Below are 27,410 nucleotides of genomic sequence, written 5' to 3' on the forward strand. Positions count from 1 at the left end.
TGCCCTGAAGTTAAAATTTTGGTGAAAGTTTCATAGCTAGGTAATTATTATTATTATAATAAAGGGCCCTCTACAGCTCTAATCGGTTGCAAACATCATTAACACTGTGAAGAATTTACTTAAAATATTACTTCTTCACTCTGTAACTACTTATTATTATCTAAATAATTTTTCTAAAAAATTTTGATTTTCTTAGTTTTGCGTATAGCAAATAAGACCCAAACAATGCAGATTTGTTAAAAAAATCTTTGTGCATTACTACGCGCTCTAGGAATAAAATCAGACACATTATGAATAAAAATCCAGGAGAAAACACTGGCACGAATTTCTTTTTCCACAATTTTTAAGCTCCCAACTCATAATTTCTGTAAACACCGTACTTTTAAACTTAATAAAAATATATAGTTCGTAAGTTCACAAAATGATAATTTTAGGGGAGCCTATTTGTTGTTCGTCCAGAACTGCTTTAAAACAATTTATTTACACACAAATAATTTAACTAAAAATTATAGATTTATATGGAGGCATTCTGTAATTTTGAAATTTAGAAAAAAAGCGAAATATCTTTGAGAAAAATTGAAAATGAGAGAAATCCACACAGTAATGCGGTTGAGGTATTTTTTTGCAAACTCAGAACTTTGAACATGTATTTTCATTCTTACGTTATCTAGGATTAAATTTCTAAGCATTTTATTTTTTGGTGAAGTAAATATGCGTAAGACAACAAAATTAAAAATATTAAAAAATTACCTTGCAAAATTTTTATTTTTTTATGTACATCAAAATAGTCATTATTTAGACTATAGTATAATGCTCTATAAAAAGTTACATTTGTTTTCTATAAGTTCTTATCAAAACTAAGCGTTTAGTACATATAGCACCGATCACATATTTTTTTAAGCATTCTCCCTTTTCCCTTAAGCTTATACCTTTGTTTTTATAAGGTAGCAAAAAAAAAAAAAAAAAAATCGTACAAAACCTTAATCGCCCCTAATTTCTAAAATTTAGCTTTTCATATTTAAGCACTTAATATTCCTAAAGAAGTTGTGTTCTACAACTAATGAAAGCCTCAGTTTTTCCCGATTAAAAAAAACAACCTGAAGGAACCACAATATTAACAAACTTTGTTTTTATTACCATTATTACTATACTACTCTTAACATCTCTACGAAATATTTTGTGAATATAAAGATTATTTATATATAAATTGTACAAGCTTAAAACAGAAGGTAACTTACTATCTTCTCTCATCAGCTTATTAAAATAACAGAATAAAAAACAATATACCATATGTATAAATATCGATTAAAATTATAAAAAATATATATTTAAAATATTTACACAATTTACAATAAAAATATATTGAGAGTGAATTGTTCTAAAAAAGGATCGTCACTGGTCTTTTGAATTCATAAACAAAACATGCATTTCTAATTCTTAAAGTAACTGAGCTATTTCTACAGACTTTCTATAGAGCTTTTTTTTTTTTACTTATCTCTTCAGGACCTTTTTTTTCTTTTCTTTTTTGAAAAATATGTCGCTTTCAACGATTGTTAAAAAGAAGTTCTTTGGGATATTTATTGCGTCAATATGATAGGCTATATGTTACTTTGATTTATTAAGAAGATTTCATTTTTTATAACTTTGCAAAAATAAAGATTATTTTGCGGATTTGGGAGAGAACTGAGAACTCTTAGAAGTTACTACATGCAGAGAAAGAAAATATTATTTGACCTTCATCTTCTTCTTCATTGCTTCTTTATTCTTAGGAACAAACCATGCCTTCGGCAACTAAATGTTACAGTTTGTTAAACACTGAAGGACTGTTGATTTAATTATTAATAATATATATAAATAGTTATAAAATCGTCAAATCTTGAAGTGCACATCTGATTAAACAGATTATAGTACAGGGTTTGAACACAACCTTTAAGAGAAGTTGTCTAATTGCTCTCTCTCACTAATGTATATATTTTTGTTTACAAAAAATAAATCAAATAAAGTTCGCCATAATAGTGGTACTAGCACTCCGGAGTTCAAAATAAAATGGAGAAAGTTATAAATCAATATCTTTAATAACTGTTTTTTTTTTTTTTTTTTTTTTTCCTGAAGTACATAGGTCAAACATTAAAAACATGTACATTTTTAAAGAGGAGTGTCTTTCACCCAATTTAAATTTCTCAGTGTATGAACACACAACGTTTGAAATAATTTCAACTCATTTTTTCGAATATTTTGCACAATATTACAAGTTAATATAAACGGATCCATTAATCTAAATGAACCATTTCGTATTAATCTATCACCATTGTTATCAAAAAATATATTTCTTAACAAAATAGGAGCTTTACGATACCTAGATAAACAACTATTAGATATTAATTCGCCTGTATAAGGAAATAAAATTACTGTTTCAACTTTCAGCGTTGCATAATAAAGAAAAAAATTGTACATTAGTTCATATAACGTCTTTCCACTACTTTTAGAAACGAAGTATTTTTTAATCAAATCAACATCGTCTAAAAAAGAACAATTCCAACCTAGAGGAAAAACAAAATGTAAACATTAGTTCTTTAAATTAATAAATTAAAAGATATTTTAAAGGATTTTAATTTGATCCTGCTCAATTTTATAGGCAAAGACGGTTTTCCGGCATTCGCTTATGATTAGGATGATAATACTTATCGAACTTTTTGTAATATACTCTCTTTGAAAGGTTGACGTTCATCTGACGCGCTTTGTAAGAGCATTACATAAAGAAAAATAATGCTCACTCGGAAGTATTTCATCTATCACAAAAACTTTTTCATTGTTAGAGGCATTTATTTAATTTATTGTCATTTCAACAAAACATAAACTTTAAATTTCAGATTGTTAATATTGTTTACGGAGAAACGTAATAATAAATAAAAATATTATTTAAGTAGACTTACCATTTATGATTACTTGACGTCCTAAAAATCTTTCTTGAAGCCACTTAACTGATGGAACTAGAGAAATTTCTGGCTGCATTAAATAAAATATGACCATCCAAGTTAATGAATAACTAGTAAATTTCGGCGACCCTCTAATTCCATTCATTTTAGCCCATTCTAACACGGTAGCACATAATTTATAAATTCTCTCGTCCAGGGTTAAGTACAATCTGAAAATAAATCATATGGGATCGTATGAATAAAAATACAATTGATGCTTGGAACTTCTTGAGTGTGGTGATAATAAAAATTAAAATTTTACATCTGACTTTTAACAACCTAATATGCAAGGGTTTCGATAACCAAGGGTCTGTAATTGTGGATATGATATCTATTAGGGTACTGGAAAATGACAAACTTAAGGGAAGAATTTTTCCTTGCGAGCAACAAAAATTCTGGATTTGCTTCTAAAATAGGAAACTAAGAATAACTCATGAATCAAATTTATGGTCTTTAAAAAGAATATAAAATTCATAAATGGAATAAGAGTAAATTGGATTTATTGTAAGCATCATTTCCTTTGCGACCAACTTTTATAAACGGTTTCAAATAAGTAGAAGTTATTTTGTTCACCATTTAAACGAGGAAAGTAAATCTAGAACACAATCAGCAAAGAAACTCTTAAAAGTAGTGTGGATATAGATTTTTAAAGAATGATGTTTCATGCTAAGTTTAATTTTGCAGTGTTGGTTGAAAAATAGTTCACCGGGAGAACTTAGTAAGAAAGTTTACGGCAAGATAGAAACATAAGTGAAGTCGAAATCTCTATACGAAACTAATTAATCTAATTAGTCCGAAACCGATCAGAGACTCAATAAATATGCGTGTTAATCAAAGATACTATCCAGCACTGCGAACTTAATCACATTTTCAAGCTGAAATAGGTTTAATTTAAAAGTACTTTTTATGACAAGTTACATAATTTGGCATATTTAATATGAATGCACTTTTGACTAAAAAAAAAAACAATTTTAAGTTGAGAGAGACATTTAATTAATCAAATTAATCAATCTTGATTGTTGAGATAAATAAGGAGTTTACTATGATTTTAACATGAATATTTTTGCATCAATGTCATTCCCGTCTCAATGTTATAAATTGTTCAATGACAAATAATCAAAATCTTAGAACAGATCCTTAAGGAACTAAAGCTTGCCAAAAAGGAGTCTTTATTAAGGCACGGCTACCAAACCTATTCGCTTTCCCTCTTCTGTGTTGTAACGTTTGCAAAGAAATCAGCAATAACTGCAGCTCTCGACCATGTCACAATTCTAACGGTAATCGAACCCGACCGATAAACCCAACGCAAGGTCTTCCTGTCCAGTAGTAGGTAGAACTAATTTTATGTTACAGCCTTGAAATTCTAGTTGCATATAATTACAATCAATTTTAATGCCGCCACTACCATGTTGTCTTCCTCATATATCAAGATCGTATTTACTACGCTCTACAATTATCGGACAACGTCAATTAAATTTCCGCAGTTAAAAGAAAGCAATGTGAAATTAATAGGTTGTTCCATCGAACTTCTGACTGTCTTCTTTGGTGATAGTACGATCATGCGCAATGAGAATATTTTGGTGCAACAACCAAAATTTTAAACTAATTTCCATTTTTTTAGTTAGGTGTTCAAATATAACCCAAACTAGTTCCAACTGATTTTGGTGAGATTACAACCCACGAACTAAGTACCAACAGTCCGGACATGAGAAGTGTGCTGTAGGAAGGTATCAAAAATTTCTAAAACTCGCATGCGCAAAGCAACTCTAATGTGGGCCAATAGAACTCAAACCTGTACAGGGATCGCACATGCCAGTTTAATATTTTTATTTAATAATATACTAAAGATGTGATTTACTTAATCAAATGAGTGTTAAAAACTCCATATCCATCCTGACAACTAATGTCACAACTTAAACCTGTATTTTTGTGTTCCAATTTTATAATTGGTACTTTAGCGCCTAATATTACTTGTTTGATATTAAATAATCCAGGAATAGTTGTGAACAGAGGTACAAGTCCCTCCAAATCTTCTGTCCCTAAAAACAAAGAATACACATTAGGTTTTTCTTAGTAAGTATTACGCTAATAATTCACAAATCTATATATAACTATATAACTATTCTATACAAATATATAAGGAAGAAAAATAAAGCTTAAAAATAGCAAAGAAAATTAATTTTTATCCTGACAATAAGAGGAAGCGAGGGAAAAGAAGAAGCTATGGTAAAAATATATAATATCTAAAAACATAGAGATCTACGGAAGATACAAATTTCAGCGTAAAGCTATTAAAGAGCTGGTGAGCGACATGGGAGGAAATTGGAAGAATGATGGAAAAGGAAACACTAAACTATTGTACAAAGTGCTTAGGAATTTGAAAAATCCTAAAGAATCGAGAGGGAAGTTTATTAAGGATAGCAGAGGAAAGCTTCTCACACATCACTAAGAGATAATAGGGGAATGAAAAAAATATTTGTTCGAGTTGTAAGGGACTGAAATACAGGAAATTAGCATTAGAAGTAGGGCAAAAACTATCGAAGTTCAGAATGTAAAATGGGAGGAAGACGTCTATATTGAGGAATTTAAGTTGGAGTATATGTGAACTATGTTGAAATTTGGTAAGAAATGGGAAAAGATGGATTAACTTCTGAAATACTAAGGTATATGGAAGCGGAAGGGAAAAAAGCGCTATTGTACATAATTAATCTTTTATAAAAGTAAAAGGCAATACCTCAATATTGAGAAGGGCCAAGGCAAAAAAGGAGACAATAGAGAATATAGTAATGATAAAGGTATATCGCTGGACTAGTAGTTATGCTCGATTTTGGAAACAAGGATGAAAAATGAAATTGGTTCCAACCTAAAGACCCCCAGCCCAGTGTAGCTTTAGAGAGATAGAAGCATGATATTCACGGTAAGGTAGGTAAATGAAAAGCTTCTGATAAAAAGAAAGACCAAGCTATTAGTGTTCCATTGACAATGCAAGAGCATTCCATTCAGAGCCAAGGCCATATGGCAAGCATTGAAAGATAAAGGGGTCAGCAACAGATTACAAGTGGCAAACAAGAATTTTTACAGAAAAACCAGAAATTATATACGCACTTTAAACCTCGACTCTGAATTTTTCACCATCTGCGGTAAGGCAGAAAGCATCATGTGTCCCTCACTATTTATTTTGATAATGGATAAAATTTTAAAGAACTGTAATAGGGAAGGATGAGAGGGCTACATAAAGAGTTTAGGAACCTGCAGAGAGTAGCAATAAATATTTTGGCATATGCGGACGACATACTCGTGGCAGCAGGCTGAGAGATAAATCTGCAGGCCAACTCAACATCCTGGTATAAGAACTGGAAAAGAAAAACCGAACGGTAAATGATGAAGAGTCAGCAATTAAGATGATGAAAGAAACTGTGGATACAGTACACATAAAAGTTAAAGGAAAAATTATGGGATGGGTAAAATCTTTTAAGTATTTGGGAGCTCATTTAATTGAAATGGCAAAATAGAAAAGGAAATAAGAATAAGAATCAGAGGAAGATTCTTTAGTGCAGATGAAAATAACTTTTTAAGAGAACGAGAAAGATTTGTTCGCTAAGATAGCAGGTATACGAGTGTTTCAACGAATTTTAACTTTCTACAGCGAATGTTCGATTATAACGACAAGACTAAAAATGCCAGCTCCAAGTATGGAGATGCAACATCTTAGAAATGTGCTGGGAAAGACAAAGAGGGATAAAATTAGAAATGCCAGTATCTGAAACAATCAGGGTGTAAAACCTGCAGGGGACCGAATTGGAGCTAACCAGTTGCGATAGTTTGGGCACGTTACCAACATGTCCAATGAAGTGGTCAAATGAGAATATGAAGCAAGAGTGGAAAGGAAAATATGTCAGGGTCGTCCAAGAAGAACCTGGGAAGGATTTTAAAAAGGGTTTTAACGTTAGAGAGATGGTCTGTAGAAGGAGAAGGGAGCTTGCTGAGAACAAGGTTAAGTGGAAGAAGCTCTGCAAGGCTCTACACTCTAAAGGCAGTTGAAGAAGATGGATTATGTAAGTATAGTAAAGAAATGCCTATTTTTTTCAGACAGGCTTTACGCCCAACTACCACCAAATTAGGTGTCGCGGGCAGAGCCAGATAGCATACATATTTTACTATAAATTACTCATGTTAACAATTAGATAAAATCCGAGGCTTAGACCGGGAATCGAACCCACACCACAAAACTTAGCTTTGCGGGCCTCGCCTCTAACCGTTCGGCTAAGTGTTATGTATGCATCAATTAATTTATTTTCATTAGTGGTTTTGTTTTCACATTATCAATTGTTTACCAAGGTTAGAAACAAAAGCACTATCTGACATTAAATAATTTGTTGTTCGAGAAAAGAGGGAGAAATAAAGAACTTCCTACTTCTTAATATTAAAGTTTCAAATATTTTTTTTTGCTTACCAACATCAATAAACACATCAATGTCACTTTTAATTTTCGCGAGACCTGATATTCTAGATCCAAAAAAATGTAATTTTGCTTTTGGATATGTTGTACTTAAAACTTTTTCAATATCATTTGTTAAGGAAATACAAAGGGTACTTAGTCCTCTTTCAGCTCTCTTAAATTCTAGTAAATTTGCTTCCACAAATTTATCATACTTTTCTTTACTAGAAAAAGTATCTTCACATGATTTGGTAATATAGCCCATAGTGTTTCTTTCCTTATCTAAAAAAAACAAAAAAAAACAATGAAATATGAATCATATAATAAATTAAATTAACTTAATGTGAGAATTAACACAGCCATGATAGAAATTTATAACTGCTAAGGCCTTCACGCCTTAGAACTTGTGAAAATATGTGCTGCCCAGGGAATAAGTTTAAGTGAGAAAGTAAATTAATGTTTTCAATAATCCACTGGTACAGATATAAGTCCAAGCTAAAATTCTTCTACCAAACTGCCCATTAAAAGTCAGTAAAAGAAATAAATGACAACAAATTTACTATACTTAAAAATAGTATTAATACCGTACCTGTCATATTACTCAGAAGATGCAGCTTACTGTCAATTGTACGATAATGTTCATTTAAAAAGTGACTGGTAGTATCAAAATGCTCATAAAAAGAATGCAATGACTTTCCGATCAATAAAATGCCGCAATCATCACACAGAGTTGCAAAATATAAATCTGTTCTGCTGATATCTAATCTATGGTCCTCAGTAAGAAAATGACTGTTGCATTCATTTTCATCATCACTACTTACATTGCATTGTAAACAAGTATAATGAAAGGTTTTCCCAGCATTTCTGGTATATTTGCTCTTAATTTTTTTAAATAGTTTAGTAACTTGCACAGAAGTTAAATATTCAAATCCATCTAATGCTAGTTTAGAAACATTCCTTTCACCAGAAAATGTGAACATTGCAATTTTACTAAATACAGCAGTAGGTACTGTTGCCTGATTAGGTATTGGTCTGAGATTATCAGATGTCTCAACTGTACAGTCTTTTATGCTTATCAAAAGAGAATGATAATTGAAATGATTGATAATGCTCTTAATATCACTATTATACAGCAAAAGTTGGCAAAATTTGCAATAAGCTGAAAAATGATCATTAGTCCGAGGCTGATGTGTCGACTGCATGATATGATTGTGAAAGTTTTCTAAACTATACGAAAATTCTTTGAAACATACCATGCAGAACACAACCAATTCTTTACATTCAATATTTAAATATTGCACAATTTTTCCAACAAAAGATTCTAACAAATTATAGCTAAATTCAGTGATTAAGTTGATGGTAATGTAATTGTCATCTTGAATTATGTCGAAATCATTATCTTGTGGGATACATTCAGGATGATTTGCTCTGCAATGGTTTTCTAAAAAATTTCGTTTGGAATCAAGAAGGAAAACATGGCAAACATCACAAAGACCTGCATAATCTTCCAACTGTTTCCCCTTCTTTTCGATATGAGAAGGAGAGGTCGTATGTTTTAATATTTCTTGCAAATGAAAACCTCGCCAATCACAGCAAATATTACATGAAAAAGTAACTTTGTTGATATTAGTTTTTAAAGGAAGAGCTTTTAACAAATAATCAGTTAATGACTTAACATGATTCATTTCTTGAAAAATGCGTATGGGGTTAACGAGATCAAAATATTCTTTAATGTCAATTTTTTCGTACAATTCTACATTAAATTCTTTAACATTTTTATCTTTTTCTTTTTTGATTTCACTTCTTCTAGCACTCTTAGTAGTTTCATGATTATGCCTAACACACTCTTCGCAAGGCTGGATTGAAAACGTCAAACATTGATGACAAAGCACACCAATACAGTTCTTACCGCAATTAAATTTACTACCGCTAATATGTTTTGTAAACTTACTATACTTTAATCTTTTTCTTCCACAAGGTACACAAGAAATTGTAAAATTTTTCAAACATTTTAAAAATGTATTCATTTCCAAAGAAGTTATAACATTTTTTTCAGAAGAATTATTTGAATCGGAAAAAAATTCAAATATAATGAATGATTGAGGAAAAACCCTAACCGCATTAGGATTATCTGATGAAACATCTGGTTCCAACCGGACGAGTCTAAATTTACTGTTACATTCAATGTCTATTCTAGATTTCACATCATCTTTTACCACAGCGTTGGGAGGGGATTTAAATAACCCCTTTTTAAGTTTAAAATTGTAAAACGAAATAAATATGGAGTTGGAATCTCCAACAGTAATATTATTCAATAAATATGTATCTTTAAACATAATATGCTGCAAAAAATTTAAGTCTTTTATTGTACAAATCACTAACTCACCAATTTTAGGAAAGAATAGTGCTGATGGTAAACTTTTTACTAATCTTCTATTATGATCCCCAGTTTTCACGTGTGACCATGTGGAATCTAATGAACATATTTTCATACAAATGCAGCACACAAGTACTGATACGTGATAGGAGGTGGATAACTCATCCAACCGAGAAACATTAAGTTCTTTTTTCTCGCAATTATACACATAAACTTTTAAATTTTCAATTAGAGTTTTACGATTAGTGGCTTGAATATTAGCATTGTTACCCAAGAGTGCTAGAGAAAGTGAAATTGCGTTCATTGATTTATTTTTCTTTTTAACGCCAATTTTGCTCATTACTTGGGTACTTTCTTTACCATTCTTACTCTGTTCTTCAACTGTTTCAGGAGTTTTATGTTTGATACGTACCTCTTGCTTCACTTTTTGCATTTTCTTAGGCGTTGTACCATCGCTCTTTTCTTTAAGAATAGGTGTAGATGCCGTTTCTACTGTTTTATCAACAATGTTCATTTTTTCAAATAGGGCACAAACGTTTTGCGAATGCACATGAGTTAAAAATGTTCCATTAGAAAATAGCGTCAAAGTAGTACATAAACGGCAATTTATTCCTGCACTGATGTTGCACTTAGTAGTTTCCAAATGGTTCTCCAATTTTTCAGGTGTTAAAATTTTTTTACATGAACAAATTATATTTTTTAGAAGTTTATCAGAAGTGTTCAAATACCGCCAAATATTAGCAGTTGTCAAAAAGTACTTTTTACTCTGTACTTTGTACATAAGATCATATAATAAAAAATTCTTGGTAAATAAAGTCTTGGCGCATTGTTCCCCAATTTCAAACAAAACCGTTAAAGAAAATTCGTTAGTAATTTTCTCTGGTTTTAAGTCAAAATCTCCTAATGATACCCGAATTTTCGAGTTCTCTTTCGTTACACTCATTTTATTCATAATTGTAACAAACTGAGGATCAGCAATTCCCATGCCCATTTCATAGGGAAGTGCCTTGAAGTGCAGATAAAAAAAATAATTTATGTTTTGTCTCTTACAAATGATTAGTGCTGCCATGTCTTCAATTAAAAATCCAACGAAATTATTAGAACGCATTCCATTTAAAGCATGAGTTTCTGATGTCAAATGCTTATATATTGAATCGGGTCCAGCTTCTTGATAGGGACATAATGAGCAGTGCAAGTATTGAAGGTTACGAAAATAGTCCACAATATTTTTATCATCACAGCTGATAATTCTTCTCTCTGGTAAACTCAATTTATAAAATCTGAAGCTAGGATCGATGTGAATAGAAGATAATGGATTAGAAATGCTAAGAGCCATGACTATTATTGTATGCTTAAACCTGTTAAATAAAAAAAAGAATTATTACAAAACGAGATTATGAATTAGAAAAGTAAAATTTTATGTTTATTATTTCACGAAATTGAATGGATTTTAAAGGAGCTGCAATTTCTTTTACGATTTTTATGAATTCCAAAGCGTTGGAAGAAGAAAACATCCATATAATTTCATAAATAACAGAAAAATAATGTATTTATTATAGCCGTAAATAAAATCCCCAACTAATAATTTTGCTACTGTAAACTTACCAAGTTACTCCTTTAGATGCTTTTTAACTCCTTTCAATTTATAACACTTCCGATTTTAAACCAATCTCCAGCCCTTAACATTTTTTTCTTTCTTTTCTGAAAAAGTAAGTTACGAAGACATTTCTATACTTCTGTAGTATATAGTAAATAAAATCGCCACATTAAATACATCAAAATGTTCATTTCATGAGATAGCCCCAATTGAACGAAGAAAAGATTACTTATCTGAATTTACTCATTTATCTGTGAATATGTTTGCTCTTTATTATCTCATATTATAATTAATAAATATTGAGAAAATCCACCACCCTATTTTCTACTATTTAGACTTCAAAACTAGTCAGTATTTTGTTAAAACTGTAAAATTTAGACCTTATTTTTTTCAGAGGAGTTTCAAAACACTTGGGCGGCTAGAAAGTGAAAATAGTGGGACGATGAGATCACTGTTCTAGCCAACTTAGTTTACTTATTTATTTAACATTACAGCACAAGCAATGTACATAAGAAGCAATGCCTTAGCATCGCTACAGCATTTTGCTAAATAATCAGAAATAATTAGATTAAAAAATAATATAATGGGTCTATCCGCAGAAGTAACTAGCAAATCAAAAATTATTACTTTTAGCTATCAAATGGCTTAAAATCTATTAGAATTAACTGATAAAGAATAATCCGGATAATAAAAACATTCTTTTTTGTCAAATTGCAACTAATAGATATAGCAATTATATCTATTTATTCTTACCTTCTTAGAAAAAAAAGTCAGAGAAGACAAAAACTTGATTACTAATCGAAAATACATCAGTATCCATCTAAAAAGGTTAACATTTATTAAGTTCAAAACTTCAAAGTTCAAACTTCTCTAGAGGTACAAAACCTTCGCAACTGTTACAATATGCTTATCAAACTAGATCTAGTTTCTGTTTATTTGGTTCCAATTTAAAAATGAATGTAAAATTTAAACATAAATTTTAATATTTTAATTTTTGAAATGGTCATTAAGTAAGTTGATTTAGAAAGGGATTTAGACAATCATTAAAATAAGCTTTCTTCAACTACATCTGAAGATATATCCCTCTTTTACGAGCATGCCTGTATTTGAAAGCGCGTACAATATAATTAAATTAAAAATGAACTATCTATTTATCAAGTCAAAGGTAAAGCATTTGCAGAAATATTTGGTTTAAAAAGCAAATTAAATCATAATTTGGAGCAATTTTTAAATTTTTTAGGTATCAAATTAAAGATTATCGCTAGTTAAAACAGTAGATTTTGAATAAAAAGTAATTAAAGCAATTCAGTAAAATTTAATTGATTTCTGCTTAAACATTAGTACGATTAGACTCAATTATTGACTCCTAGCCTGGTTGGCCCAGGAATATAGGGATTTTCGAAACGATTGCAGTTGAAATAGGTACAGATTACTGATCTAGAAGTTTTTAAAGTTTATTTTTAATAGAGTTTAATTTTAAGGCAGCAATTAAAATTTCATAAGGGACGGATGTTGGTCTAGTTGTCAAGAGCCTGGTTCCCAGTGGGAGCTCCCCAGTTCGAATCCCGCGTGTGACTACTAATTATTTCTTACAAAAAAAAAAAAAATTGTTTATAGCAAAGTAAGAGCTTCCGCCCCCGTCCACAACACCTAATTGGTATTTGGACGTTAAGCCCCGTCTGAAAAAATGGGCTATTTACTTTTTTTTCCACTTAAAATAGGTTTCTACCCCAAATAAAATAAACTACCTATGTACCATTCAATATAGGGCGCCTTGAGCTTTTCAGAACTCTGTCTAATTTCAGAACTTGTCCTATCATTATTGATAATGTCCTTACTGATTTTGTTCTAAAATTGTAGAGATTCCAAGAAAGGAAGAGAAAAACTAGAAATAAAAATAATAGAATAAATGTCCTTATCTAGGACTTACAAATAAATTTTATTTTTATTAAAACTAATCAGTTTAGCAATGGATATGTTTTATTTCTATCGTAAAGATTAAATTCGATATAAGCTAAAATCCGAAATAGTAACGAGATCTAATTTTAATTCTCGCAGCTATTCTTTTAAAACTCCAAATTATGCTGATAAATTTCATTTATTACCGTGTCAGCATTGCTAATTAGATTCTTAGCTAATTACAAATTTTACCACAGAACACAACATTCTATTGATAACCAAAAGTAGGCCAGCAAATTGTTACGAAATTTCTTGTTTTAGTTTCAATAAAGAGCAACCAAAATAAAAAAAAAATCTGGATAGAGAATGGTTTCCAATTATATGATATCTGGAAATTTTATGAATCAAGTTTGGCTTTAGTTTTAAACATGTAATGGGATTTAAAGTTAAATGGAAACATTGAACGTGCTTGATAGTCTACCATGTATTGTTCAACTTCTAGTTAAAAAAGTTAGCAATAAAATGTAGACGTTCTTAGTAATCAATTTAATATATGTAGGTCCCGCTAGATCGTAGGAGGTGTCATACTTTCTTTATTTCTTGAATTCAAGTATCTGATTTCCTATTTTTACTTTTTCTAAATCCTAGTACAGTATTGCGATCGTGATAAATTATTGAATTTGAGTTTGAACTAGAAACATAGGTTTTAAGGTTTCCGATTCACTAAAAGAAAATTAGCTAATGTATGTTTAAGGATATGTTAACATAGTATTTTAAAAAATCCAATCTAACTCAAAAGGTAATTCAAACTTGTATTCGTTTTGTATTTGTGGTCGTTTGGTTCACTCATGTTTTGCCACTTTTTTTTTAGTGATGTTTCAGATTTTCTCGATATTGGCACCAATGATATTTCTTTAAACTATGTAAATTAATCACCCAACTAAATATCTTACGAGTCAGAAATTTAAGCACCTATCTGAAGAGCCGTGGAGAACAAGATATTTCGCCATGGTACCCGAGCGGTACTGGGTTCGATTTTGCGGTGGTCCTGAATTATGTTTAAGGTCGTATTTCTATTAAGTCCCACTACCGATTAGATGTCATGGAAGGTGGCGGATAGCAAACAAACTATAATAATTAAAAGCATTAGAAGTGTAACTTTATAGAATGGGTTTCTGAGATCACCTATTTATTTATTTTTTGGAGAGAGAAAATGCTTTAAGAACCTTACGAACACATCCCATTAAACTGATTTACAAAGGGATATAGTCAATCATTAAAATAATCTTTCTTCACTCATACAACTGAAGATGAAGCGTGCCTGTATTTGAAAGCGCGTGCAACACAATTAAATTAAAAATGAATTGGCTATTTATCATCTTTTTTACAGGCCTGAAAACCCACTATGAAACCGTTCACTGCATTACTCGTACAAGAGAGGGATTATGCTCTTTCTGACTCCTTCTCTTCTTAACCTCCTTTATTTTAAGAGTAGCCCAAATTTAGCTCCTGCTTTTTACGTCAAAGAACTATCTCGACGAAGATGGTTACCTTTTCCCAGCAATCTTATCCAGAAAGCATTTTTTCAACGATGGGTTCACTGCAGTCTTCTGCTCAAGCCTTAGTCCTTCAGATATCTATCTTAAGTATATGAATAATATCTGTATAATTATAAAGAATATAATTAAATTCTATTAAATTAAGTTCTTGTAAATTTACCTTTATTGTTTCACAGAACTCCTTGAAGAACATATTTTTTTAAACTCCAACGGGGAGATTTTGTAACACGACAAGTAGGTATCTGTACGCTATCTTCCTGGATTTACAAGAACTACGGGAGCGTGCGCATACTAATTTCCCCTGCCACACAAGTAGAGAAAGCAGTGAGCGTTACGAACTCGTTGGTTAGAGTGTAGAGTGTTGTTGGGAACACTTTTATTTATTATTTTTTGTTTATTTGAAATTTCTTGCTAAATTGAAAATATTGCTATGAGAGTTAATTGTTTATTGTGTAAAGTGCTAAGGTGTTAATATATACGCCCTTCTTAGGATAGGGCTTTTTTCCATAATGAAGGCTAAAGAATTTCCCTTGTATTAAGTGAGTATATATTTTCACATGGACTATTTTCGCTGAAAAAAAAATCGTATAATGCGTTACAACTATATTAAGTTCCTTACAAGTAACACCATATCTTATTTTTTAAGGCCACATCTTCACCGTTCTGAGAACGTATAATAGTTATAGTTGATTTTAACGTACATAAGTATTTCTCTTTTTTAATGCTTAGAACTTCATGGTTTAAAAAAAACTTACTTTGATTCCTTAATATATCTTGAAATATTTGTAGTGCTTTTTTATAAACATATTTACATGAAAAAGGTTTTAGAGATATTCACTGGCCTACTTATTCCCTATGTTAAATAACAATAATTTAAGATCTTAGTTCTTGCAATATCTCTTCAAATCCTCGTCATTTTCAAAATATAGATATGCACACAATCCTCTGTTTACCGTCCATCCCTTTAATTTATTCCCATCATTAAAGAAATCTTCCAAGATTATATCCATGATTTTGATTCTTAGGAAATCACAGCTTTATTTTGTACTCTGTTCAGTTCAACGTTTCTTCCGAGTTTTGTTGATTTGAAGAGTATGCTTATAAATGCGAATAACTTGGTAGATTATTATTATTTTTTTTTTTTTGTAGATTTTGGTCAAGCCCTAATAAAATTTATATTTCTGACCTACAATTGTGAATTTTTGTGGATTTTGTATTGTAGAAAATGGTCGTTAGATACTCTTAAAATTTGAAACGATCAAAAATAGAACATTATATAAAAAATAGTGTGATCAGCGATAGTTTTCATTAAGTAAACTACTACTATTAATTTACGTAGTGATGTGCTTAGTAAAATGAAATCGTTGCTATAATTTTTTTTTTTGTATAGCTTAGAAAAACACTAACGTATAAACGTTCAGTAAACCTACTTATAATACAGTTGCGTTTTTGACAAGTACTTTCACTAACTAGAAAGGAAACTCTGAGTCTGAGGAGAAGTTTTTTAAACTTTTCATGCCTTTTTATAAGGCGTATGAACAAATAAGATGATAAGGACAACCAGCATAGGTTGGGAGCTGTGACCATTTACATTGATCATTGGGGACGGATTTAATGCTCTCCTAAGTAAACCTCAGCAGTCCAAAAACTCCAGTAGCCTTGAATTGAAAGGCTAGAGCCGCTATTTGGTCAATAACTATGGATAACCTATACCTCGTCTAACAATCTCTCCCAACTTCAGCCTGTAGTTAAGTAGTTGACGGGCATCCCATCTAGAAATCTTGTTTTACTAAGTGGTCCCTGTTAGTTACCTCTTTCTGACACCAAACAGTCGCGGGATGAAGAGAGAAATTTAATTAGAAAGGTTAAGCTATCCCAGTCAGATTTTATTTTATTTATTCATTTATCATCGTGCTATCTTCAGCACGATTTTCTGTATGTGTAACAATAACAATTATTAATTATACACAACGAGCGTATAAGTTACCAAGAGACACTCAAAGACGACACTGAACATGCAGTCACTATCTTCTCTCGAGAGGAGATCTCCAAGCTACTATCTTTAGAAGATTTTCAGAAACCATTAAGGGTTATCTATTTTTAAATTACTGGATACACATGAATATGTAGATTGGAGTGGAATTTTCTGTACCGGCCCTTGACAACTTAAATGAATAAAAGTATATTAAAAGTTTTGTGGTATAGTGGCTCGTAGAAATATAAAAAGGAGTGTTTACCGTGAAATTAATGTCCTATTAATGAGAATCCTTTTAGGCTCTTAAAAATTAGTAAATCTATTACAGAAAATAATAGTAATTACTCGAATGTTATTTCCTTCTGATCGTTGAGCTATGCTTCGTAGAAAGCTAAATAGAAGTCTAATCTTCCTGTGATATCTTAAATTACATATAGCGCAAACACTTCCAAATAGTTATTTACTTAGGTATAGATTAGATTAGGTGATGAGGCGGCCTCTGATCCTCACTGCAGCTAAAACACTCTTTGGCCGACCTTGAATCTCTAGAAGAAAAAATCTTTCAGGTTCAAAGTTTTCTGTCTGTCGTTTTTGCGCAAGATATCGTCTGATCCCCAAATGCTGAAATCTCATCTCACTAACTAGCTATTGCAACGCAAGCAGGCATGTGGTTAAGCAGATGTATGATAATAAATTATAGTAAATTTCTTCCATCACAATGAACTTGTTTGTGGTTGTGCGCAATGAGTGTTCTAATAAAATTTAAATATATTTCAAATATTTGCTTGGCTGTACCAACAAAACCTATTATGAGCTTGAAACTAATTTGTAATCGATGAGAGCAGTGAAAGAACCAATCATGTATCAACAGGGATTTGTAATTACTTAGCGCGACCTTTTGACTAGTTAGAATTCAAATAGAATTTTGTTAGAACAGGACATGCTCCGTACAACCACAAACCCAGTCAGAAGTCTGTTGGAACAGGACATGCTCCGTACAACCACAAACCCAGTCAGAAGTCTGTTGGAACAGGACATGCTCCGTACAATCACAAACCTAGACAGAAGTCTGTTGGATCAGGACATGCTCCGTACAATCACAAACCAGACAGAAGTCTGTTGGATCGGAACATGCTCCGTACAATCACAAACCCAATCAGAAGTTTGTTGGAACAGGACATGCTCCGTACAATCACAAACCCAGTCAGAAGTCTGTTGGAACAGGACATGCTCCGTACAATTACAAACCCAGTCAGAAGTCTGTTGGAACAGGACATGCTCCGTACAATCACAAACCCAGTCAGAAGTCTGTTGGAACAGGACATGCTCCGTACAATCACAAACCCAGTCAGAAGTCTGTTGGAACCAATCTGTGATAAAAGTATGCTCAGAGGCTAGCCACTGTAGGACGTCCTATAAATAATTTTTTTTGGAGTCAATCAAAAACTCCATCAAACTGCATAAAATCATTGGGCTCTCATATTGCGCCTCATATGGCCACCTTTTGAAGGTGTGCGCTGGCCACCATAAGTAACACAATATATCCCAAAAACTCGCAAGGACTATGAGTGACCTCCAGGCCTTCTCCACTGGATAAGAATCTGAAGATTAGCCAGTTCTAAATGCCTTATTTATCCTTTTAATTATTTCCCGTGTAAATTATGCATGAGACAGAGCTGATAAAATGGAAAAGTCTCCTAAAAGAAAACTATTTTTTATTGAAGTTTCAAATTCTTTTTCTTTTAAATTTGTGTTATTTCTTTCCGATCTTTACATAATATAATCATTGATGTAATTATTATTTATCACTCATCTATTAATAATTTAAATTTGCAAATAATACTAGTATTTAATTTTTCAATACAATTAAAAATGGTGAAATCAAAATCTCACTTATTATAAATATTAGGTAAAATATACCCATTCAATTGGATGTAATAAATTCAGCAAAATTTAAGGATTTTTTTCCCCAACACATTTATACTAATAGGGTTTCTAGCAAAAAAAAAAAGAGTACGGTTTTTGTAAAAGGGTCCAAAAATATTCAGTGAAAAATTGAGAAAATATTTTAAATAGTTGGAACAATTTATAGGTTTGAACAAAACTTCTGACCAGTTTTGATGTTATGGAGCATTTGCAAAGTGAGTTAGCTGTACTTATCGAATTCAAATTAATTTGCTGTTACTCTAAAATCCAAAAGGAGTCAGAGAACCAAACCATGTACTTACAGTCCTACTGGTCGCATTCATTTATTTGTCTGCTGTAGGACAAAAAAAAAAAATCTTCAAGTATTATTTGAGTTACAACTTAAATTCAAACCAGTCAGGGGTCGCGCATGTGCACAAAGTAATTACAAACCAATTAGCAACTAATCACAAATCGTCAGTTGGAGCAAAACGATAGATTTAAGATTAATGATTTATAATGGAATTGCTCCAGGTCTTAACGTAATTAGTCTGCCAAAGTCCAGCTTTATGGTGGTTAAATTAGCACAGAATTAATTGCTCTATAATGGGTGATTAATGTAGGTAATAACATAAAAGGGTAATTAAAGCAATAAAATTATAACTTTATGAATATTAGCTTATCATTTTATGTTCGGCCATCACTATAAAAGAAAAATTCTCATTTCATTAAAAGTATTGTTCTGGCTCTTCACAACCAACTTAATCTTTTCAGATGCGCAATCCGATGTTTTTGGAAATTAAATTTGTTTACCTTATTTATGTTAAAATGGTATTAAACATTAATTTTAATTAAATATCAATTTACATTTATTAAAAACAAATTTAAATTTAATTTTCCGAAATTAGAGAATCACCTTAGCAGGGGCACAACTTGTAAGTGATATTATTAATATACCTACCAAAGAGGATTTAAATGTGAAAGATTTATTTGAAATCCCTGAAGTACTTCTAGCGATCTTTAGGAAGTTTGACAAGATTGCGGTAGCTCCTCTAAAATTAGAACAATTTTCATTCATTGATGGCTTGATTCTGGTAGCTCCTCCTAGAGTAAAATTACTTTCATTCATTGATGGCTTGATTCGGGTAGCTCCTCTTACTTCCTGGAGCTCAATTGCTCAATACATCCGTATTTCTATTATTTAGGCCTAAATATTTCATTGCTGAAATTGCTGAAATACCATCAAAGATGTGTGAGGATTCACATTTTTTGGGGGAATTATTCTTTAAAATTCCTATTTAGTCCTTGCCTTTACTAAAGGCAATTATTATTTTTAAAAAAAATAATAATAACCTCAAAAATATACTTTGTTTTGACTCAATCTGTCACTGCAATGCTTCATTTCTGACCGGTTTTGGATTTCGTTTACTTTTAGAGCTTTTTCTGTAGATATGCTGGGTAGGGATTCGCTCCGGGTAGTTCAAAGGACTCAGAATGCGGTTTCTGGAGACACAAGTCTCTAATAAATTTGTTTTTCCTAAAAGCCTCCTATTGCTCACTAACCCGGAAATTTCACTGAACGAGAAAACACTGTTCAAAGGCTGGCAGTGAACTGAAAAAGTCTTCGGGCGTCTATGACTACACATATTGATGTCTTAATTTACAGAAATATAAAATCAACTTCAAATTAGCTACACATTTATACGTGCATGTTGCATCTACTATAACTCTTTAGCGGTGTTCTTTTTAAGTGTACTTGTTCGCGCATTAAGTTACCATCCCATGAATACATGTGTATTTAATTTAACTATTTTTACTAGCAAGCATAAACATGAACCAAATGATTCAGTGTTGCCCGTTCAAATTTGCGCACCCTCTCATAAAATGAAATTCTAACTTCATGATTCCTTATGATTACACATAAAACTTTAATACATGTTAATTTTTATTAGATTTATTGTAATATTTTTAAAAACTGGATTAGTAACTTTTAGGTATCTCACATACATACCTCATTAATCTTTCTCACTCAATAAGCAAGTGTCATATGTGATAGAAACATAAGTAGAAGTCAAATTCCGTATTCCAATCCTCTGATGAGAGTTGAATATCCGAATTGGTATGGTATAAGAAAAATATGAGAGCTATTGACGGATAAAATTAACCATATTTCTATTTATTTTAAAAATGTCAATTATATTTATTAAATTATTAACAATCGTTGGAGTTGTAAATTTCAATAAATGATTTTTAAAAAATACATACATATATATAATAAATATAAAATGATTCACATTTAGCCACGATAGCCGAGCGGTTAGAGGCGAGACCTGCGAAGCTAATATGTACTGTGGTACTTGGTTCGATTCCCGGTCTTAGGCCTTGGATTTTATTTAATGGTTAATAAAAGAAATTTACAGCAAAGTATGTTTGCTAGTCGCCTCTGTCCACGACATCTAATTGGTAGTTGGACGATAAGCCCCGCCTGAAAAAATAGGCGATTACTTTACTAGTTATTTGAAATAAGTGATTTAACATAAAAATCTTTATTTCAAATAATTGTCCCGTTAACTAGTTGGAAATAATTTTCAACTCTCTCTGGTCTTTCTCTGGCAGCACATGTTAACAAGATCTTCAAAATACGTTTTTATCTTACAAATATCTTAGAAAGTCAGTTACATCCAGTTTAAAATAAAATAAAATAAAAGTCAATTCAGTCTTCAATGTTAATATGTTTAATTCTCCATACATAACTAGAAGTGTATGAATTGAAGGAAAAAATCTTGGCATTCTTCAATATATTTTAAAACATTATATATTTGTAAATGTATATTTTTTTTTACTTTGACGATCAGGACAACTGTTCAAACTGCCTTGGAAATTTATCAAGAATGTTAATATATTTAGATAAATACAGCAGTTGTGCCAGTTTCTTCAGAGAACGAAATAACTTCACTGATTCTATTTAGCCAAACGAAATGTTCATGAAAAAAAAAAAAAAAAAAAAAAATGATATTACTTTCTGGAACACCTTGCCTTTCTGGAAGTATCGCAATTCTGACAGAAGTTTAAAATGGAATAATTACCGGAATTATGAATAGTTTTAAGTAAAACAAAACCCTTAAATTATACATAGTCAATTAGAACTGTAAAACTGTAATAAATTTTAATGATCTGTACTGTGTTCAGACAGAAAATTAGTCCGTCAATTCTGGATAAACGTAACACTGCTTTCATGCATTATTAGAGGAATTTTTTAAATACTATTTATATATAAAAGAATGATTTACTGGTACAGCGTTTCCCAAACTTTTTTGACCGCAGCCCGGTACGAGATTTTAAATTTTTTCGCAACCCACCTTTTAAAAAAAACATTTATTTACAAAACAAATTTTATTTTTTAATAAAAATCAAAATTCAAGTTATTTGTTTGTTTATTTCATACACAAAAATTGCAAAATAATTATATAACAAAAACATAAGTAATTAAAGACAATCCATTATCTTCATTTAAAACTTAAAGTAAATTCTGTTTTACATATTTTGACCTTAGTGCGAAGGATGATGTTATTTTTCATTACATAGTATAGGGTTGGCAAATAAGTTCGTTCGGTTTTTTGAGGGTGGAATAAATATCAATTTTTTTGATACACAGAATAAATTTTTATCAATTATACAATGACCATTCTTATTGATAACTTCTTGCCATCTTTCCACCAACTTCATTATACCACGTTCGTAGAACGTCTGTGGCTTATCGTCGAAAAATCAATCCAAATGTTTTTTGACAGTCTTCTCATTATCGAAAGTTTTTCCTTTCATGGAGTTCTGCAACTATCAGAATAAATGATAATCAGAAAGTGCCAGGTCCGGTGAATACTGAGGATGAGGCAAAACATCCCAGCAGTTTATTCCGAGACGACACCTTTGCGATTTGCCAATTCTGGACGTTTTGTGCGGATTGCGTGGTCCAATTTAGTTAACTGCAAGCAGTATGCGGTTGAATCAATTGTTTTGCCTGACGGTAACAGCTCGTAATAGATGATACCTTTATAATCCCACCATACGGAGAGCATAATCTTCTTCGGATGCAATTCCGCCTTCAAGCTTGTTTGCGGCGGCTCACTGCAGTGCTTCCATGATCTTTTACGCACTACATTATCGTAGACGATCCATTTTTCATCTTCCGTTACCATCCGATCTAAAAATGGGTATTTTTTTGACGTTTCCGCAACGAATCGCAAATGGATATGCGAGTGGCTAAGTGGGCCTTGGTCAATTCATGCAATACCCAAAAATTGAGCCGAGAAACGTATCCCAGCCGGCACAAATAATTTTTGGAGCTGGTACAGGATATGTTAAGTGCTGTTGCTATCTCTCTCACCGATTGGCATGGATCTTTATCGATTACGCCCTTGACATCATCTGAATTAATCTCGGTCGGGCGACCGGAGCGGGGCATATCAATAATGTCAAAATCTCCAGAACGGAATTTGGCAAACCACTTTTGGCACACGCGTTCTGTTAAAGCACCATCACCATAAACATAACATATCTTTTTATGAGCCTCTGCAGTTCGTTTGCCCTTTTTAAAATAATAGAGGAAAATATGACGAAAATGCACTTTATTTTCTTCCATCTTTACAGCTCAGCAGCAAGCACAAAAGTAATGTTTGTTAAACCGAAATCCATAGAAAGGTTAAGCTTGACATAATCTTTCAAATGAACAATCGAGTTCTGCGCTTGCTCCGAAAATAAAAAAAGAAAATCGGAATGAATCTGTACCAAAATAAAAACCGAACGAACTTATTTGCCAACCCGATAATTTCAAATTAGGACTTAATGATGTTAATTATATTCTCAAATTAGGTTCGACATCCAATCTGTTTCGATACTTATTTTTTAAGTACACCAAGGCTGAGAACGCAGTTTCACACGTATAAGTGGTGACAAAAGGCATTAAGAATTGTATCGCTTTTTCGCTTACGCTTGGATATTCCTTTTGACAGCGCAACCAAAAATTAATTAGTGGTACAGTTTCAAACACTTTCTTAAGATCGGTGTCGCATGAAATTTCAATTAAATTATCAACTTCTTGTTCACTAAGATTAAGCATTTCTTCCTTTTCAATATCGACAGAAGGCACTGAATGACGAATCGAAATCAGCCAATCAGAGCATTCGAATTTAAACGGTCCGGTAGGAAACGTTGGTAAAGGGTTGCCACCTGCAGTACTTGAAAAAGTTTCGAAAAATATTAAATTTAGAGCAAAATGTTATAGATTTTTTGTGTTTTTACAATTTTTGCCACGACCCAGCTGAATTTTTCTGCGGCTCACACTTTGGGAAACGCTGGGCTAGTACATTGTTTAAGGAAATTCGATGCGAAATTTACATAAAAAGAAAAAGAGTTTCGTATTTACCCGCAAATTTTTCCTGTGTTCCTGTAAAAAAAAATCGTTTATATATATTTTTTATTATTGTCTTAGTAAATATTAACAGAGAATTCCTCTACAGTAAGGCACCTCCCAGCTTTGATCCCATGACCTACTTGTTGATCATGATAAGCCCAATATTCGAACAAGTTCTTCAGGAGAAGTTGTACTTATATACAATTTAAGACTTGCCCAGCTACCCAAATTCTACTCAAATAAACTAATCAAGGTTACGCTTCTGGCATTAAGAGAAAACAATGTATGTGTTTGTGTTTGCAGCGATTGGCGTGTTCCCAAGGGTGGTGCTCTTAGTGCTAACACAGAAGTGTGGTGTACGGTGGCTGTACCGAGTGTTGTTTGGCCAGGAACGGAGACTGGAATAGTTGTGAAAGAGAGTTTTGGAACAGGGATGAATCTAATGGGAGACCGCCCAGTTTGCAGACCCGTTATTTCCTCGCTTTACATCGCCGCTTACCACCATCCACCTCTTCTGCTCTGAACATTCTTCTACCAAACATTCCTCGTCTATTGTACTCATTTCTCCACTCTGCTCTTCTCTCCTCTACATTCCAGTTTATTATTGTCTTCTTCCTCTTCTAATTTATGAGATCCACAATTTATCTCGTAACAAGTTTTCATAAAGTAGCTATTCCAGTAATATTAACTGGATTAGTTCAGTGATTTGCGTACTGAATTCCCACTTGGTGATCTCAGGTTTGAATCCAACAGCTGGCCCTTACAGATCCGTAATGAGAGAACATTTTATGGAGCTTGGCAGTGCACTAAAAAAGCTCAGGGTGATAATGACCTCAAAAGTTGTCGTGCCTTTAAAATATAATAAAAAGGTGCAGTAAACACTGATACGACTTCCTTTTTCTTCAATTCTCGAAATTCTAACCTATAAATGGTAAAAAATATTTAATTATTTGTAACATTGCCCAGTTTCAAAATGGTATTTTAAAATAAAATCCCTGAAGTGTCCCTAATCGAATTTACTTGGCAAATATTTAAAATTAACGTTTCCAGACTGCGCAACTATAAATAAAATGTGAAATGACTTTTAAAGAAAATCATGAAGCCATTTTATAAATATTTATTCGATAAATAAAATTCGATTCTTTAAAGTGTTAATATTTTTGGCCCTGATAGGGTCTCAAAAGAACTGTCCCCTGGTATAAAACTTGAAATGATAATACCAATATGGTGGCAATACTTTTCTTACGTATTAATAATGAAAGTAAAACCACGAAGTGACTTTTCAAATTCGTTTTATTTCTCTCTGATTTTGCCTTATTTCTGGCTTAAAACGCGTTAATATTTTAATAATATTATCCAACAAGCTTAAATATTGTATAAGTCTGCTTAATAAAAAAAAAAGTCATTTTCTTTTATGCAATGTTATGATATAAATTAATTTAAACAGTGTTATAAATTATATGAGATGTAATGTAATTCGCATATTTTTCTGACATTACATTAAATATTCTCTCACTTTTGAATGTATGTATATGTTGAAAGGAACCTTTCTTTTATTAGGGGCCATACTGGATATTGATTCTCGTTTCTTTCAATGACAAATTCTTGTTAAATTTTGAATAGATCAGGGTATCAAATATATCTTCGTACTCAAAATTCGAAAGGCTCCCCGCTAAAAAACATCTAAAATTAATATTATCTTTGTTTTCTATGATTCGCCGCCTCTGCTGAGGGCACTCATTAACGTTTTAATCTTTATATTTGTCTCAACCATTTTCCCCGGTATTTAAAGCTTTCGCCAATTGTGACCTCATGCTCATTGATTTTCATTTTTTTTTTTACAGACTTCGTTGCTAGGACTTCGGAGAGTGGCATGTAGATTGTTTTTTCATCATAGATTCTCGGACAAGAGTCTTTCGGTTTCTCTAGATTCACTTCCAGTACAACTTTAAAGTGCCACCAACAAGTCCCTGTAAGAGACAAAATGTTGGGACGCTCTGTTGCGAAGAATTGGTCCCTATCGCTCCCACAGCCATTTAATGCCAGTTTTAATAATGCTAATAAATCTCTCTTTACTTCCTCAAAACATTCTTGATTCTTCTCATAAACTATCTTGAGAGGATTTCCGCTTTCACCACCTAGCATTTCGTGTTTTACACAATTATTCCCGCCAGGGCTATCACAGGAATTGAACAAACGTCTCATGGTTTTAATTGTTGAAAAGAGGCCATAGATGCAAGATGCGCTTTTTCCAGAGCATCTGCCTTTCTCTTGATCGTTGCATCCAAAACGTACTGGTATTATTATTATTATTATTATTATTATTACTACTCTACCCTGCTAATTCTAGTTTTCGGTTGTAAAAAATTATATTTTGGCTAGTGTTGCAAACTTCATGAAAATAATAATTTGAAGCATGTGTTCAAATAATTAATTATAAATTATAATTATTAAAAATTATAAACCGAACGAGAATTTATGTTAACTTATTCAATCTTTAGAAGTGTTCTACCAAATTACGAGAATATGTCTTATTTCTACGAAAGGTTTAGAGTAATGTAAGTTCTCTTTATTTTAAACTTTAGAGCTCAGAAAAACAATTTAAATTTAAAAGTATGATTTTTTTTAACTTGAATAAAACACAAAAAAGGTACATGACCGAATCTGTTACTTTGCACCATTACTGTTAAATTTACTCCATTACTTCTCAACGAATCCATAGTGTAATTTTCAGTGAGGGTAGAAGTATTTACTGGAGTATTGGACAGTGTATTTTAAGGCCCACAAACACATATCTGGTGGTGTGTCCGAGGATTCTGCTCTTCGGAAGGGTTAAAAGCCTTCATGCTATGCCCAGTTGCCTCTGAGTCGCAAGTCAAAGTAAGCAGACTCGATTACAAGAGACGCACTTATTATAGTGTGTCACATACACCCTCAAGGTCACTCTACCATCGACTTCTGGTCTCTTAGGATCAAATCTACTTGATGATTTATTGATTTTGCTGTGAAATTAATGCCACATAACAAAACGTTCAAGTGCAACCATTAATTATTTGTAATCTTGATCCTTTATTCTTACCAGTACGTGCAACATCATTTCTCGAATCACTAGAATTTCAAACTCCGCAGGTGGTTATTTTTCTTGCCTACTCAAGAAACATCCTAGAATTGCTAATACTAGTTCCTTAGAATATTAATAAATCGAAAATTTAAAAGAACCATTGCATTCGTATGCGATTAAAATTTTATATCTTTGCTATTAGTTAACTATACAT

At 31.9% G+C, this 27,410-nt stretch overlaps 2 protein-coding genes across 5 annotated transcripts in view; one reads left to right on the forward strand and one right to left on the reverse strand.

The window, feature by feature from the left end:
* Positions 1 to 746: 746 nt before the first annotated feature.
* Positions 747 to 15,131, reverse strand: LOC141460554 (uncharacterized). Of its 3 annotated transcripts, none has more exons than XM_074140698.1 (7): positions 15,006 to 15,131; positions 11,396 to 11,491; positions 8,003 to 11,148; positions 7,429 to 7,695; positions 4,834 to 5,014; positions 2,934 to 3,145; positions 747 to 2,540 (listed from the first exon to the last, which is right to left on the reverse strand). In XM_074140698.1, exons 3-7 carry the CDS (start codon positions 11,124 to 11,126, stop codon positions 2,146 to 2,148), a joined length of 4,179 nt encoding a protein of 1,392 aa, XP_073996799.1. In that variant the 5' UTR covers positions 11,127 to 11,148; positions 11,396 to 11,491; positions 15,006 to 15,131; the 3' UTR covers positions 747 to 2,145. The 3 variants fall into 3 exon arrangements, with proteins under 3 accessions (XP_073996799.1, XP_073996809.1, XP_073996790.1); XM_074140708.1 differs by lacking the exon at positions 15,006 to 15,131 and adding an exon at positions 14,838 to 14,927; XM_074140689.1 differs by lacking the exon at positions 15,006 to 15,131 and adding an exon at positions 12,141 to 12,298.
* Positions 15,132 to 15,170: 39 nt separating this feature from the next.
* Arl4 (ADP ribosylation factor-like 4) overlaps positions 15,171 to 27,410 on the forward strand; it is a 31,402-nt gene continuing 19,162 nt past the window's right edge. The window contains exon 1 of one of the 2 annotated variants that reach the window (XM_074140755.1): positions 15,171 to 15,384. The gene's annotated coding sequence lies outside the window, so the exon portion shown is untranslated. Of the gene's footprint in view, positions 15,385 to 26,572; positions 26,694 to 27,410 lie in introns of those variants that run through there. The other variant, XM_074140756.1, reaches the window with a different exon arrangement.

This window comes from Rhodnius prolixus, unplaced genomic scaffold, assembly GCF_049639745.1.
Source record: "Rhodnius prolixus isolate KJV_2025 unplaced genomic scaffold, Rpr scaffold_1, whole genome shotgun sequence".
NCBI lineage: Eukaryota > Metazoa > Arthropoda > Insecta > Hemiptera > Reduviidae > Rhodnius > Rhodnius prolixus.

Coding starts and splice junctions, on each gene's coding strand:
- LOC141460554 (XM_074140698.1), bottom strand. CDS start 11,126: ATGGCTCTTAGCATTTCTAATCCATTATCTTCTATTCACATCGATCCT. Junction 7,696..8,002: donor TCTTCTGAGTAATATGACAG/GTACGGTATTAA, acceptor TGTTTTTTTTAG/ATAAGGAAAGAAACACTATG. Junction 3,146..4,833: donor TTTAACACTCATTTGATTAA/GTAAATCACATC, acceptor ATTTATTTTCAG/ATTGTACTTAACCCTGGACG.